Source organism: Triturus cristatus, chromosome 1_1, assembly GCF_964204655.1.
Source record: "Triturus cristatus chromosome 1_1, aTriCri1.1, whole genome shotgun sequence".
Lineage (NCBI taxonomy): Eukaryota > Metazoa > Chordata > Amphibia > Caudata > Salamandridae > Triturus > Triturus cristatus.
The window spans coordinates 992,103,661-992,120,283 of record NC_140579.1 but is presented as its reverse complement, the minus strand read 5'-3'; the positions used below and the strand labels follow the sequence as shown (position 1 = coordinate 992,120,283).

General features: G+C 49.4%; 1 protein-coding gene across 3 annotated transcripts in view; it reads left to right on the top strand.

The window, feature by feature from the left end:
- Nucleotides 1-16,623, top strand: part of LOC146871423 (sodium channel protein type 4 subunit alpha-like) — a 1,828,482-nt gene that overhangs the window by 1,251,823 nt on the left and 560,036 nt on the right. For all 3 annotated transcript variants that reach the window (XM_085651070.1, XM_085651071.1, XM_085651069.1), the window contains one exon: nt 1,584-1,710. In XM_085651070.1, the coding sequence (XP_085507196.1) occupies nt 1,584-1,710 (127 nt within the window). The remainder of the gene's footprint in view (nt 1-1,583; nt 1,711-16,623) is intronic.

Below are 16,623 nucleotides of genomic sequence, written 5' to 3'. Positions count from 1 at the left end.
GCAGATACGTCAGGATTCCAGATGTATCTGTCATTGATTGCGAGATGGAGCGCCATACAGCAAATACATCAATGAACAGAAGAAGCGCCAATGCTGCAATTTTTTTCTCAAAAGCTTAATCACGGTGTATTGAATAAAACAGCCAACCGCTTTTTCAGTTGGGTTTAACACAGCCAACAACAGTTGGCTGTGTTATTGTTTTATTCAATTCACCGTGATTAAGCTTTTGAGAAAAAAAGTGCAGCATTGGCGCTTCTTCTGTTCATTGATGTTGTTGGGCTTGGCCTTGCTGCCTCTAAGCCAAAACCCTAGATTGTTTTCTGGATACAGCAAATATGGCACAGCCATGGTGTTGCAAGGAGGGTGCAGTGAAAAGTATCCAATCGCTGTTTTAGTTTGAGTTAGCAGCAGATTTGGGGGTGATCGACGTACTGAAGTTTCATTGTAAATTTCGCAAAGTGTGGTTAGTGGCAGTTTTTTCACAGGAACCATTACCTTGCATTTCATTTTCGTTAAGTCCCTCTAACAGAAGTGGCGATCTTAAAAACTCACGTTTACTCTGGAAAAGTGCCACTAACTGCAGTTAGCGGCACTTTGTAAATAAGGCGATTATATTAAAAAACAATTTTTTTTAAAACCCGCTGTAACATCAAAACATTGATGCTTCAGCGGCGGTAAGTTCTTGTAAATATGCCCCCAAGTGCAGCGTGAAAGGGGGCCTTCTTTACAAGGCAGCGTTGAGCCACATTAAGTAGCTTAACGCTGTCTTGTAAATAAGACGAAGCTCCTCTCGCCACCACAACGTCACTGAAAAGTGAAAGGGTGGTGGTAGGTGATAGGGGCTTGTAAATATGCCGAGAAATGTTTAAAAACATGTCGATCCAAAAGCATGTTTGTCAACTGGGTTGATTCGATGTTTAAGTCAATATTTTGGAGTTCCCAATATACACCTTTATTTGAACAGTTAAGCTCCAAACATGAGTGAAATTCCCCTTTACCTGAAAATCAGCGAGGTATTTGTGGCATTTGCCCTGTATGTATCAGCCTACAGAGGGCTGTGACCTAATAAACCACCAGTCCACCTAGTATATGGGTATATGGGGACTGATTCATTTGCACATTACACTTTGATCAATGACCACAATTCATCATGTTCGTCCCTGTTGACCTGCAAAGTTTTTCAATGCATCTTGCTTCAGTTCTTGATAGTATTGATCCAGTGGACCCGCCTTTTATCTGCTGTCACCACAAATAATACTGTTCATTTTATGTCGTTTTCTGTATGACCCACGGCTACTTAATGTTCTACAAGGGGCGCCCCCTGAGTTTTGCATCTAATGCGGAACCTGTGTTGTAAAATCCTGTTTTTGACTGGTTGACTCGTTTGACCGATGTAAGATTTATTGCATGGGCAAAGCATACAATAAACCACGTGCAGCAGAAATAGGAGGTGACAGAGGAGATGGAAATAGACATTTTAAAACATGGTTTATAGGTATACACAAAGCTTGGTACTAAGTTACCTGCAGATATTTTTCTTTTAGAATGAACAGTATGTAATTTGTTTTTGTTTATAACTATAGAAAAAAATACATGATGGTGATTCGTCCATCGCCAGCACTGCAGATTATAAACCTCGTGTGGAGGAAGAGGAGGTAGATGCAGCTGAGCACCAGGCGGAGGAGGGACCAGAGGAGTGCTTTACAGAAAGTAAGCAACAGCCTTTTTTATGTCTAATAATTTAATGGGAAACCAAAACCTTTTCTTGGTGTTGCTGGGTAGACCTGCTGAGAATATTCAACACAGATTAAAGCATTGTATGGTACCACTGATCCATTGATCTCGAAGTATTCTTTGTAATGGTCACAACTAAATATTTATTTTTAAGATATTTAGAAGTCTATAGGGCCTGAATGTAATATAACTCCTGATGCATAGGCATACACCTATCCATTGCAGAACGTTTGACAGCCTAACTCAGAGAGACCCCTAATGACAATTTATTTTCTGTACAGACCGGATTCACATAGCATTTTTTAAAGCTTGAACATACATCAAACTAGGTATACACAAAGGATTGGCCATACATAAAGCTATTTTGCATGCATGAGCAAAGTCTGTGTTCTCCTTTGTGCAGTAGAGGTATGGTATTGGTGTTTAAGGGTTTATACCAGAAGCTTACTCATCATCAAGGTTAATAGTGGCTGGTGTGTGTGTGTACGTGAGCGTGTGTGTGCTATTTGGTGCCTTGATAGTTAACTATGTGGTGTAACATGACCGTGTTAGATGTTAGAGATTCTGTCTGATATATTCTTTTGGATTTTCATTTGTCCTGTATTAGGGAGGGATGTGCTGTTGTGGGCATAGTGTTTGCACACTACATCCAAATTGCAAAACTTAAAATATTCCAGGAAGTGAGGTTCAGAGACTTTAAAGTATGCATTTCAATTTTTTTCATCAACATCATGCTAATAAAGTCTTCCTTCAAGAATACGACTCTAAAAAGATAAGGGCAGAGATATCGGAGAAATCATGGTCACCATTCTGATTGAACCTCTCAGTACCAAATTCCTATTCTCAATGTTCGCAGTTGAGAGCTATAAGCAAGTGTGCATAGCAGCAGGTGAGCTAAAAGCCTCTTGCCTCCCAGCTCTACTTAGATTTCACAATAAAAGATTATTTTCCCAAGCTTGATCTAATTAGATTCATAAATGCTTCGTTCCAACAAATATTATTCTTGTTACTGTAAAACACACGAGAATCACTCCATTACTACAGAAGCCATTGGCAAACCCTCGGGAACCAGCCAACTACTAAAGACCCATTTCAAACATAGCCTACAGTAATACTATCTTATAAAATTGGGTACTTATCAATTATTGAATTTGGTAGAATCTGTCTCAGTTTTGCATAACAGATAGTCTACTTTTTGATCTATCAGAGGGAAAAAACTACAATAGGTAGCCAACATCAAGAGCTACTTATCCTCATTTCATTTTTAACAATTTTGGGTAATCTGAATTCTCCAGTATTTGAGGTGTCTTTCATAGATTCACATGCCTGAATCATTCCCCGTCGTCGGAGTGGGAGTCCCACGGTACATAAAAAAGCAATAATTATGCATATAACAACCAAAAAATCTTGGTAACGTAAAACAAGGAACTAAAATAGCCTAAGCTTTAAGAAAAAAGCTTCCACACCTATGACTATTACAGTCATTATATATAGACCAAACTGCAGCCAATCCGGCTACAGCACCCACCAAAATGTTCTCCTCAGAGGCTCAGGCTCTCAGATTTTCTACCGCACGTCGTGTGAAGGGAGTCTCCCTGAGCTCTGCTCAGTACTTCACATTTTTTTCTGGATTTTTTGCTTACTTCATGATGTCAACTTCTAAGAGGTCTCTCTTTAGGCCTTGTGAATCCTGTGGGAAGCCCCGGCTACTCTCTGAAGATCCCCACAAGAAGTGTATCTACTGCTTCTATCCGGAACATGAGGTGAGGGATTGTAAGATCTGCAGGACCTTCCCTCAGAAAACTCTCAGGGATAGAGAAGGGCGCCTACCTCTGTGGCTACAGAAGCTTAAGGACAAAGCTAACCCTTTATCTGAGGTAGAAAGTGCAGCCTCTGGGTCGTCTGTATCCTCCAGAAAGAGGATGGCTGAGGAGGACTTATCATCTCCTGTGGCAAAGGTGGTAAGGAAAGTTCAGCCTGCTAAAAGCTCTGGCTTGTCTTCTTCTACTCCTTCAAATAGGGCTTCTCCACCTTCCAAGTCTAAGCCTGGTACGCCCCCGAGGAAGTCAGGGAAGTCTCTGGCACCTAAACGACTTCCTGACAAGGAATTACCTCAGCAAAAAATGCCGGCGTCGTCGACGGCTCCTTCGTAGACGATTATCGTCGTCGACGCTACATCAATGTCGACGGTTACATTCTCGTCTTCGAGACCGAAGATGATTATGACATCGGCTTCGTCGACGCTGGTCTCCGTGGCTGTTAGACCCATCTTGTCGACGAAGGAGATTTCATCTCTCGTCTCCACTCTGTCGACGGTAAGGTCAAAGAAGATCTCGTCAGCGACTGCTGCGTCGACGGCCACCATGTCGACGAAGACAGACTCGTCATCGACGAAAATTGCCTTGTCGACGGCTAACATCTCGTCGACGAAAGTTGCCTCGTCGTCGCGAAGACTGCTTCCTCATCAGCACACATCTTATTGCCGCCACCGCCATCGTCGACGGTCCCGTCGACGGCGTAGTCGTCGACGCCTCTCTTGTCTTCCTGTACAGATTTACAGGTTTAGACTGCCACAACGGCTTCTGCTTCATCCATCCAGCCGTCGACAGCGGCTTCTTTACTACAACGTCGTGGCTCCTCTTTGGAAGCCCTGTCACCATCGAGGCTGCCGGAACAGCTATTAGATTCTGAGGAGGAGGATGAGGGGAACGAATCTGGAGAGGATGACGGATTCCGCACTGCAAGGAGTCCATCAGAACTATTTATTAAATACCAGCATGACGACCAGGAGGAAGAACCAGGTACTGAGCCTCAAGCTCCAACTCCTGTCACAGTTCCTTCAGCACAAATGCCTTTACAATTGCTGAACAATTTACAGTATATGTTGCAGGACTATTATAAACGCTTCCCTCCATTGGAATCGGCGGAGTCTCTTCCGTCTACGCCTATGCCAAGGGTTCCCATACCCTCTTTCCAATCTCCCAGACCACCTTCTTCACTGCCATCTTGTCATTCCCATGAGGCAAATAAAACTGATGAAGACAGGGAAGAGGGAGAGGTGGATGACCAGTCAGTGCTGTGGGAGTGGGACGAATACCAAATCCAAACTCCGTCACCGTCCGCTCCGGCCCCGTGGACTCTCCTCCGGTGGATATCGGAAATTTTAATCTCCTTATGGAGAGGGCAACAAAGATTTCTAATCCCTATGGAGGCAAAGAAAGATGACTGCTTTCTTTACGATTTTAAGGATCAACCACGAAAACAGATTAGGACAATTCCAATAATAGATTTTATCTGGAAAGAAGGCTTAAATCATGGCGACACCAAATTCTCTTCCAGCAGTCTTACCTCGGTTGGACAAAAAATATAAGGCACCAAGCGATTCACCGGCATGCCTCATCGGCCAGCCTAAATCTGACTCTGTCATAGCCCAAGCGTCGCAGAGACGGGCCAGGAACCCCTCATCTCCTATATCAGCTCCGCCTGACAGGGATGGCAGACGGTTGGATTCAATTGGAAAAAAGGTCTCCACGATGGCTGCGACGATGGCTCGGGCTACAAATTCCCTAGCCATATTAGGGAGATACGATCGACAAATGTGGTCCAACATCTCCCCCTACATTAATATGCTGTCGGAGCCTTCCGAGGCTTTGGAGATCTTACAGGAGGGAGAACTATACCTCGGCTGAAATCATCGACGTGGATGTGGCATCTACTGGTTTTATGGTTTAAATGTTTTTATTAGTAATTCACATGCGGCAAGCAAAGTTACATGCGTATAACGGTCATCAAACACGGCAATGATATACCCTAACGGAAGTCCTGTAACAGTGTCATCCGAACAGCGTGTGCATAGTCGAGTAGTGACCTCAACCAAGAGGAACTCTCAAAGGAAAGGAAAGAACTGAAAACCCAAAACCATAAGAAACAAAAAAGGCCCCTCCCCTACCCTCATCCCTCCCCTCCCCGTGCTCCACGTCCTTCCCCAAGCCATCCCGAACCCCTAGCGCTCCTATCGGCCACCCTCCCCTGGGACCTCTGTGATGCGTAGCAGCCGGAGATATCGGGGGCATGTGATTTCTTTAAACTCAGTGGCCAAAAGTGATAAAAAGGGCTGCCACAATTCACCATATCGATCCCCTTCCCCGGCCATAGTCAGTGCTAATTTCTCCATACCCAGAACGTACCACAAACGATGCAACCAGCCGGTGAAGGTGGGTGTCTGGGGGGTGCGCCAATGTGCGAGAATGCTTTGTGTCGCTGACCCTAGAGCAATGGCCATCTGTCTGCCCCTACGGGATCGCAGTGGGTAAGTCAGAGGGTTGGGAAGACCCAACAGTACATAGGCTGGAAAGCGTGGTATCTCGGTCTCGAAGTGTTTATCCACTTCATCTAGCACCTGGGTCCAATAGGCTTGAATGTGTGTACAGTCCCAGAGTAAGTGGACTAAGTTTCCCACTTGGCCACAACCCCTCCATCACGTCGCCTCACGAGAGCGGTCCATCCCATGCAAGCACTCCGGAGTATAGTACCAGTATGTTACATTCTTCGTAAGTGTCTCCGTAAGCCCCATATGATATGCAGAGTGTCTGGCCCTATAGTAAATGCCCTCCCAGTCCTTATGACTCAAGGCTCTGCCCAATTCCCGTTCCCACCGTTCCCTGCTGGGATTGTGTGAGTGCTTGTGTTTGAGCTGTAGCTGCTTATAGAGATCAGAGGTGAGATTTTTGTCCGATGTGCGTGTGATGAGCCATCGTTCATACGTGGAGAAGCGTCTATTGGCCCCAGAGCGAACCTGCGGTTGGAGCGCCCAGTGCCTCACCTGCAGGTACCGTAGCCTCTCCGTCTCCGGTAGCCCAAAGTCTCTCTGCATCTGAGTGAACGAGATTACCCCTTCTGCCCCATAGATATGATACAGAAACCGACAGCCCGCCGACCTCCAACCCGCGAAGGCGGTGTCGTCCAACCCAGGAGTAAAATCAGGGTTGCCAGTCAACGGCGTAAGTGGAGACTGGAAAGTCGTGAGTTCATGGGTAAGGTTAGTGGCATCCCACACTTCTAGGGGGACACGTGTAATATAAGAGGCATACAGATTGGGGGGCCTGTGAGGCTTAGGCAGGAAGGGGATCTCTTGCAGGGGCCTCGCCGCCACCGCCTGGTCCTGAAACAACCAGTGCTTCTCAGATTCCCATCTGCTTCATGATCGGGAACCCCGAGGCCTCCAGACTCCGGCGTCAACGACACCAGTGCTCGACGCATTCGCGGCTTCCGACCGTTCCAGACAAACGGGCCAGGTCGGCTTGCATTTTCGGGATCCACCCGACAGGCGGTCGGAGAGGTATAGTGCGAAAAAGGTAGAGGGTTTGCGGGAGAATGGTCATCTTGACCGCCGCAACCCTGCCTAACCAAGAGAGGGGGTAGTGCTGCCACCGATCGAGCTCCCGTTGGACTCTGCCGCGAAGCAATGAATAATTAGCGTGAACCACCTGAGGAAGGGAGGGGGCTAGCTGAATCCCTAGATACGGTATAGTGTCTGTCGCCCAACGAATGGGGAGCAGAGTCTGCAAAGACTCCCGGGTGGGACGTGACAACGAGAGGTCCAGGGCTAGGGATTTCTCTGCATTCACTTTGAACCCGGCCGCTCGCGCGAAAGCATCCAAGTCCGCCCAGCAAGCCGGAAGTGCAGACGCCGGTTCCGCTAACGAGATTAACACATCATCTGCGTATAAGCTAATCGTGTGGACAAAGCCCCCAAAATGTATTCCCGTAATCCCCGGGTTCTGCCGCATCCTCTGAGCTAATGGCTCCATATAAAGGGCAAAGAGGAGGGGGACAGCGGACACCCCTGCCTCGTGCCACGTTCAATATGGAAGCGAGAGGATGTATGACCATTCACCTGGACCGTAGCTGTAGGAAACCGATAACAATTGAGGACGAACGTGCGGAACCGATCGCCCAACCCAGCCCTCTCCAGCACCTGTTCCAGAAAGGGCCAGTGCACACGGTCAAACGCCTTTTCGGCATCGATGGCCAGCATCATAAATTCCCCCGGAACCCGGGTAGCCTTCTCAATAAGATGTAGAATCCGTTTCGTATTATCCGACGTTTGGCGCTCAGGGATGAAGCCCGCCTGGTCTGGGTCAATGAGACAGGGCATGTGGTGGCCGAGACGAGCGGCCAATATTCCTGTGTACAATTTAAAATTTATGTTGAGGAGGGATATTGGGCGGTAGGCTCCACAGCGTGAACTGTCTTTCCCAGGTTTGGGAATGACCGCTATAGAGGCTTCCAATAGGTCACTCGGAATCGCTCTCGGGACAGCAAAGGAGTTAAACAACCGAGTGAGAATCGGGGCAAGCAAGGAGCAAAACTTCCTGTAAAACATAGCGGAAAAGCCGTCCGGACCGGGGGCTTTCCCCAGCTTGAGACGAGATCTGGCGGTTACGACCTCCTCCAATTGAATGGCTCTGTCGAGGTGCTCGGCCTGTGCCGCTGTCAAAACAGGCAAAGTGACTGAGTCTAAAAATGCCGCCCCTTCAGAGCGCTCCAGAGGAGCCCCCTCATAAAGAGTGGCGTAAAAATCCCGGAATGTCTCTGATATAGCCCCATCGTCCGTAGCGCATGTGCCGTCCTCCCGCGTGATCGTTTTGACTCCGTGACGCTGGCGAACCTCTCTCAGTTTATGTGCTAGGAGGCGTCCACACCTGTCCCCCCCTGCATAATAGGCATGTCGCAGCCTCAGCTGGATTTTCTGCCCGATCCTGGTCAAGCGCCGATAACTGTTGACGAGCGGCTTTAAGTTGCCACCACACTCTTGAGGCTCCCTTCCGCTGGTGCACCCGTTCTAACTCGCGGACCTGCTGCGTGAGCTCCTCCCTTTTGCCCCCTCGTTCCCTATTGTCTGCGCTGCAATCGAGATGAACTCCCCCTGATAACCGCCTTCAGAGCAGCCCACTGTGTAGCGAGTGTGGTGTCCAAGTTTGCGACATGGGTGGAAGGGTGAGGGTCGCCAGTACCGGAGCATGGTCTGACAAAGAGGCCACCCCAATGTCGATCGCGGTCGTGAGCACTCGTACCGGAGCTGTTACTAGGAAATGGTCCAATCTAGCATAGGTCTTGTGTGCATTGGAATAAAAGGAGTACTCCCTATCCCTAGGGTGAAGGCTGTGCCAGAGGTCGCATAGCCCCAGGTCCTGCAGTCGCACCCGCCCCTCCGCAGAAAGTGCCCCCACCTGGCGAGTGCGCTGAGCGGATCTGTCCTGAGCATTATCAAAAACCAGGTTGAGGTCGCCCCCTATGATGATATTGCGATCATGTGTAGCTGTAGCCTCGGGGATGGCGGAATGTAAGAATCTCTACGGTCCCTCATTTGGGGCGTACAGGGAGCTAATAGTGAACGTCATTCCCCCCAGTGCAAAGCGATACGTCAATAGCCGCCCCTTGATCTCGGCCACCCTGTGCAAGACCTCGCCCCGAAACCTCTGAGCCACCAGGATCGCCACCCCCGCTGTCTTCGTAGGCCCAGAAGAGAAGAACTGGGTGGGGAACTTCCGGGATCTCATCCGGTGACAATCGCGTGGCAGGAGATGTGTTTCCTGCAGATGGCAAAGATCAGCTTGTGAATTCTCTAGGCATGATAGGACCGCCCTGCGCTTTATTGGGTTGTTAAGACCCCGTACATTGAGGGTCAAGATCTTAAGTGAGGTAGGAGGCATGACATGTGGTAGATGGGGGATCCTGCAGTAGGGGGGAGTCAATTGGCGCAGCCCCGGGTTGTCCGATGCGCAGGCGGACCAGGAAAGCGCGGTCACAGGAGGTCGATCGATTCTCAAAGGAGAAGTGGACGTGAAGCACTAAAATCCCTCCCCAGGCCTCCCCAACAAACCCCCAAAAAGAGAACTGTCGACCATAATAATGGAAAACATGTAGTCCATCACTCGTCGGTGATTGGTGAAAAGTCATTGGGGTAATCCACCAACAGTGAAAGGAAGCCCTCCTCCCGCCAAGGACCTGTACATTGGAGACGGAAACACTCGGCACAGCATAGCGTTCAAATTCAGCCAAGAACCGAACCAGAGAGGTCCGCGGACACCGCCTCCAGCGCCGATTGTCGGCCCTTCGTGATCTCCGCAGCCAGTGGTTTCTCGAGACGGCGTTTACAACCCTGCTGCCGCCAGCGAGGCCCGGCGTCATCTGGTCCTGTCTTGCAATCCCCCTCCTCCTCCGGGAGATCCACCCCTAATAATTTGCTGGCCTCGGACAGAGAGCGTAGCTGGTACAGTTTGTTATCCTTACGGAATACTAAGCGAAAGGGGTGGCCCCAGCTATAAGGAATGTTGAGCTGCTGCAGATGCGAAGTAATGGGCTTGAAGAGGCGCCTTTTCTGCAGCGTGAGAGCAGATAAGTCTTGGTACAACACCGGCTTTTGATCCCGGAACTGAAGAGGGTGCGATTGGCGGGCTTTTTGTAGTATCAGTTCCTTGGTGCGATAGTCCTGCACGCATACTAGAATGTCCGATGGGGGAGCCGTTGCCGCTCTAGGAGGGCCCACTCTATGCGCCCAATCTATACACAGATCTGTTTCCAGAGGTCGCCCTAGGACGTGGTTAAAGAGTTCTCTCGTATAGGTAAAAAGGTCTCTCGAGGCGTCATCTATTGTAACTCCCCTGATCCGAATGTTGTGGCGACGGGAGCGGTTTTCCAAGTCTTCAAGGTGGGTCTGAAGATCTACCTGTTGGTCATGAAGTCTGATGATCTCCTGCTGGAGGGCCGCTACCTCTACGTCCCTACCATCACTCTTACCTTCCAGGTCAGCAACCCGCTCTCCAATGCCATCCATGTCACGACGGATCTCTTTTAGTTCGGACGTGAACTCGCGCTTAAGCGTGTGGATGTCGTCCCGCAACGCGGAAAACATCGACTCCAGGAATGCCTTGGTGATAGGTTCTGCACCCCCGGCCTCCGGTGAGCCCCGTCCCGTGGCACCCTCCTCCATACCAGAGACTCTCTGTCCGGTTGACGTCTTAGAGAACAGATCTTTGAGGGTCTTATCCTGCCGCTTCCTGGGGTTGGACATGGCGCCTCTCCCTGGGCCTGAAGAGCTTTGTGCAAGATTCCTGTCCCCCCTCCACCAACTCTCAGCCGGGGGACAGGACCCAAAGGGATCTTTCAATAGAGGGCGCAAAACTCCGAGTCTCCAACGGCCCAGCAGGCCCCTCCAATGGACAGCTCACGCCCGGAACACTGATGCCCCCGGTATCGTGCACTCGGGCCACACAGCTCGGGCCGACCGCCCGCTCCTTCCGGGGCAGAACCGCTGTCCCTCCCAGCGTCAGTGCGGCAGATCAGGAAGTACGTCTCCCCACCAGTCCAGGCAGGCCGGTGTCCATTCTTTACCGGCGGCGAGTGTGACGTCCGCTGTCACCACCACTGCTCTCAGGACACACCAGGCTACCCCCCCCACCCCCCGACCCACTGCAGTAGGGTCAAAGCGTGGCCACAGCGCTCCGCTCCCGATGATCCGCCAGCCGCCCAACCACCTTGCAGATTCCCGGGCCCCAAATAGCAAAGGCCCTCTGCTGGTAGCGATCAGTCTCAAGGTGGTGGGGGGAGGGAAACGCACTCAGCAAGCCCTTACCGCTGCCGCCCCGGCCTCAGTGACGGCGGGCCTCTCCAGACTCCGTGGTCGCCCCTCACCTGCTCACTCGTCACCACTGCATGGGAGGGTACCTAGCTCCCGGGCTCTGCACGTTCTCACCGGCCCACTCTGCCCCGGGCACAGCGCAGCTCCTTAAGCATGGCGGGCCGCTCCCTGTCGTGGCTCCACTCCGGGCTCCGCCTCCGCTCCTCGCTTATTCCCTCGCCGCAGCTGTACTGCAAGGCTCCCAACCCGGCACGCTCACACCGGCACCCCAGGCCCCGGGCATATCCTCACGGCACTCTGTTGGCCCCTAGGCCCCGCCGAGCCGGCCCCAGCGCTCAATATGGCGGGCCAGGCCCAACCGCGGCGCTGCTCGGAGCTCTGCCTTCACCTCCTGCCAGCTCCGTCGTCGCTGCTGCCTCTGAGGGTTTCCACTCACCGCCGTCGCGGTCTCCGGGGCCCGAGGGTCCGGCCCCAGCTCAGCAGGCCGTCGTCACGACACCGGCCTCCGGCCACTCCGGCGCGGCCCGGACGCCGCACCTCGCCGACCGACCCACCGTCTCACCGATAACAGGCTTCGGCCGCCGCTCCAACCACCGCGGTGAGCCCCCCTGGCTCCGGGGCTCAAATAGCTGCCACACAAGTGTCGTCGTCGGTGCTGTTGACGGCCTACAGGCCGGTGCTGTACAGATCCGTAGCGGGAGCTCTCGAGCAGGACGTCTGCTCACTCTGCCATCTTGGCTCCCCCCCCCCCCATCTACTGGTTTTAGACAATTGGCGGGTGCAGCAGTATTGAGGAGACAAGGTTGGCTGAAGTCAACATCTTTCCGTCAAGAAGTCCAAACAAAGATCATCGATATGCCGTTCGATGGAGAGTCTCTGTTCGGACAACATGTTGATGAGGCCCTTCAGGCTATTAAAAAAGATAGAGACGGCGAGGTCTCTTGGTAGCCTGCAGTTTAGAAAGTCGTCTTTTCGTGGTGCCAAGGGGCGTGGATCCTTCACCAACAGGGGAGGATATAATCAACAACGTTCTTATCAGACCTCCCAAACTAATCAAAGATTCCAAAACTACAGGCAACAATCTTATGGACAGCGAAGTAACTCCTATTCGCAGTCAATAAGGAAGCAATCCTTTCGTGGACAGGAGTCCAATAAAAAACAATGAGGTCAGCCACCTGCCACCATTTCTGCCGTTGCCCCATACAAGAATTGGAGGAAGACTATCCCACTTCTACTGGAACTGGTCCAGAATTACCACAGACAAGTGGGTTTTGGATATAGTAGCCAGAGGCCATGCTCTGGAATTCACAAAGATTCCCCCAAACTCTCCTCCCAAAGGACCACCTCCTGCTCATCTCAAGGAGCTTTTTTCCCAAATAAATCTGATGATCCATAAGGGAGCAATCGAAAAAGTCCCTCTGTTGCAAAGAGGAACAGGATTTTATTCGAGATTTTTCCTCATCCGAAAAAAGTCGGGAGAATGGCGCCCTATTCTCGACCTTCGCGCCCTCAGCAAATTATTTAAAAAGCTATCCTTCCGAATGTTAACACTTCAAGAAATTCTACAATTGATTTCGGCGGGGGATCACATGGCCATCCTCGACCTCCAAGACGCTTATTTTCATGTGCCGATCCTTCCCAGGCACAGAAAATTTCTACGGTTCAGAGTGGCTGGCAGAGACTTTCAATTCAGAGTCCTTCCATTTGGACTCCGTTCAGCACCCCGGGTATTTACAAAGGTCATAGCGCCAGTGACCGCACACCTTCGCCTGCAGGGCATTCAAATTTTCCCGTACTTAGACGACTGCCTTATCAAGGCGAATTCTTTCAAAACAACATCCGAACATGTTCAGAAGTGTCTGCTACTTTTCCAGTCTCTGGGTCGTTCCATAAATTTCTAAAAGTCTCATCTGACTCCATCACAGAGAAAGACCTTTCTAGGAGCAACACTGGACACAAGACTGACCCACGCCTTTGTGTCAAAAGAAAGACAAATCAAAATCTGCAACCTCGTGCGCTCCTTGCTGTCAAAAGAGTGCGTTTCAGTCCGTTCGTACAAGTCCTTCCTAGGGATTATTTCTTCTTGCGTTCCTCTGATTCCCAACTGTCGATACAGAATGAGGCCACTGCAGGAGGAACTCAACCTTCAATGGCTCCAGATTTCGGGATCGTTCGCATCAACTTCGGATGCAGGAAGCCTTTCATTGGTGGAGCAGGATGGAGAACTTATGAGAAGGATGTGCATTTCTAGTGGAAGTGCCGGATTTCACCATAACCACAGATGCTTCCCTTGAGGGATGGGGGGCGCACCTTCAAGGGATGACAGTCAACGGCAGGTGGACTTTGGAACAAAAAAGGTGGCATATCAACCTTCTAGAGTTACGATCCATATTCTTGGCTCTAAAATCATTTTGAACCGTCATCAAAGGAACATCCGTACTAATACGAACGGACAATACGACAAGTATGCATTACTTGAACAAACAAGGCGGGACAAAGTCAGCCCTATTATCTCAGCAAGCACAAGAGATTTGGGATTGGGCGATTCGTCACAAAATCAGCCTCAAAGCCATTCATGTCCCGGGAGTCACCAATGTTCTGGCGGATTCCCTCAGCAGGTCCACAACATCAAACCATGAGTGGGAACTACACCAACCATCCCTAAACAAGGTGTTTCGAGAATGGGGGCATCCCGATCTAGACCTGTTTGCAACCAGCCAGAACCGCAAATGCCCATCCTTTGCAAGTTGGGTTCCCCACAAGGACTCCCTCGGATATGCCGTTATGATGAATTGGTCACAAATATATGCCTACGCTTTTCCACCGATTCCGTTGGTTCCGCGAGTTCTGCGCAAGATCAAGAAACAACCTTGCCGCATGATACTCATCGCTCCCAGGTGGCCCCGCCAGTACTTGTTTACGGAACTTCTCCTCCTCTCGGAGTGTAAGCCCATCCAGTTCCGGCCAATTTCGAACCTTCTGTCCATCCAGAACGGACAAATTTGTCATCCGGACCTAGCATCGCTGAGATTAGCAGCATGGCTCCTCAACACCTTGAATTTGCACAACTAGATATCCCTCTGGACTGTCAGGAGGTTTTAGCTAATGCTCGAGCACCTGCTACGATTAAAACTTACAAACTAAAATGGAAGAGGTTTTGCATGTGGTGTCAATCTGCCAATATCCACCCTATTCAGGCAAGACCAGAACAAATTCTACCATTCTTTCTTCAATTACAAGATCCGGCCTCTCCCATTCTACTCTAAAGGTGTTCTTAGCGGCAATTTCAAGGTTTTGGCAGGATGGTGTTAACTCTCTTTATTCAAATAGTCATTCAACAATTCTTCAAAGGGTTGTTCCGAATGTTTCCCCCTATTCGACGTCCACCTCCTTCTTGGCACCTTAATATAGTGCTTATACAACTAATGTAGCACCCTTTCGAACCCATTCACAAGGTGGATTTAAAGTTCCTTTCTTGGAAGGTTTCCTTGTTACTGGCTTTAACATCAACCAGAAGAGTTAGTGACCTTCAAGCGTTCGCTATTCATCCACCTTTTCTACAATTTACGTCAATCTGTAGTGCTGCGCACTAACCCAAAGTTCATGCCAAAAGTCCTTGCGGATTTCCACCTGAATGAACCTATAATTTTAAAGACTTTTTTCCCCAAATCCGCTCACAGCTGCAGAAAGGGCTTTGCATTCCCTTGACGTCAAAAGATGTCCCAAGTTCTACTTACAATGGACAGCAACAATACGCAAATCAGACCAACTGTTTGTGGCATATGGCAAACCACGCCAAGGAAATTCGGTCTCAAAACCAACTATTGCTTGTTGGATCTCTGCTGCAATTTGCTTATGCCATGATCAAGCGGGAAGACCATTGCAAGCAACCCCAAGAGCGCACTCTACAAGAGCGATTTCTTCATCCACAGCTCTTTTTGACGGTGTGCCTCTTCACCAAATCTGTAGAGCGGCAACATGGTCCAACAGACACACTTTTACCAGACACTACTGTTTGGAAGCCGCAAGCGATACAGATGCGTCAGTGGGACAAGCTGTTCTCCGCAATCTTTTCAAATAAGGTGAGCCTCTGTTTTCCCTCCTCCACTATGCCTTTCTATAAGACGCTTTTTCCATACTGTTTCTATATCTTGAAATTGTTCTGCATATGGTGAAACGCACATGTATTGATCTATAGTTATACCTTTTGATAATGTGTATTAACTATAATACAAAAACAGCGTCTTATAAGCATTGTGTTCTGTACTGCTATCTACTCTGATTCAGGCATGTGAATCTATGAAAGACACCTCAAATACAGGAGAAGAACAATAGTTACTTACCTGTAATCTGTGGTTCTCCAGTATTGATGTCTTTCATAGATTCACATGCAACCCGCCCACCTCCCATCAGAGGCTGGTTAGGCTGTTATACTATAGTTCACTCCTGTGCGAGAAAATCTGAGAGCCTGAGCCTCTGAGGAGAACATTCTGGTGGGTGCTGTCGCCTGATTGGCTGCAGTTTGGACTATATATAAATGACTGTGATAGTCATAGGTGTGGAAGCTTTTTTCTTATAGCTTAGGCTATTTTACTTCCTAGTTTTACGTTACCAAGTTTTTTTGGTTGTTATATGCATAATTATTGCTTTTTTATGTACCGTGGGACTCCCACTCCGACGGGGAATGATTCCGGCATGTGAATCTATGAAAGACACCAATACTGGAGCACCACAGATTACAGGTAAGTAACTATTGTTCTTCCTAATTCTATGCTGCTTATGCTAGGATAGTTGGCAAAACATTACTAGAGTGCAAGAAAAAAAGGGCTTGGATTTCTAGAATGGCACATCATTACTTCCACCCCCACACCCCCCACCCCTATTCAACATCTGTATTTCAATCTCCATATATTGTATGAGTAACTAGCATGAACACGGATATTACCGCACCTTCTGTCTGATACACATTCATAGTTTGTTCCCTAAATGATAGGGAAAATATTGTCTTGACTGCATTTATAGGTGGCAGCCTGGATGGGGCAATTACTGACCTCGTCATTGCTGGCACATTTAATTTACTTGCAAGTCCCTAGTAAATGGTACTACATTTACCCAGGACATGTAAATTATATGCTGCTTTTGGGCTGCTGCACTCAGTGCCATCCACTAAAGTAGCACTTTAAAACTTAAAATGACACAATCTCTTCCACTACGCGGGATTCTGAGAGATTTTCAAAGGTTGATTA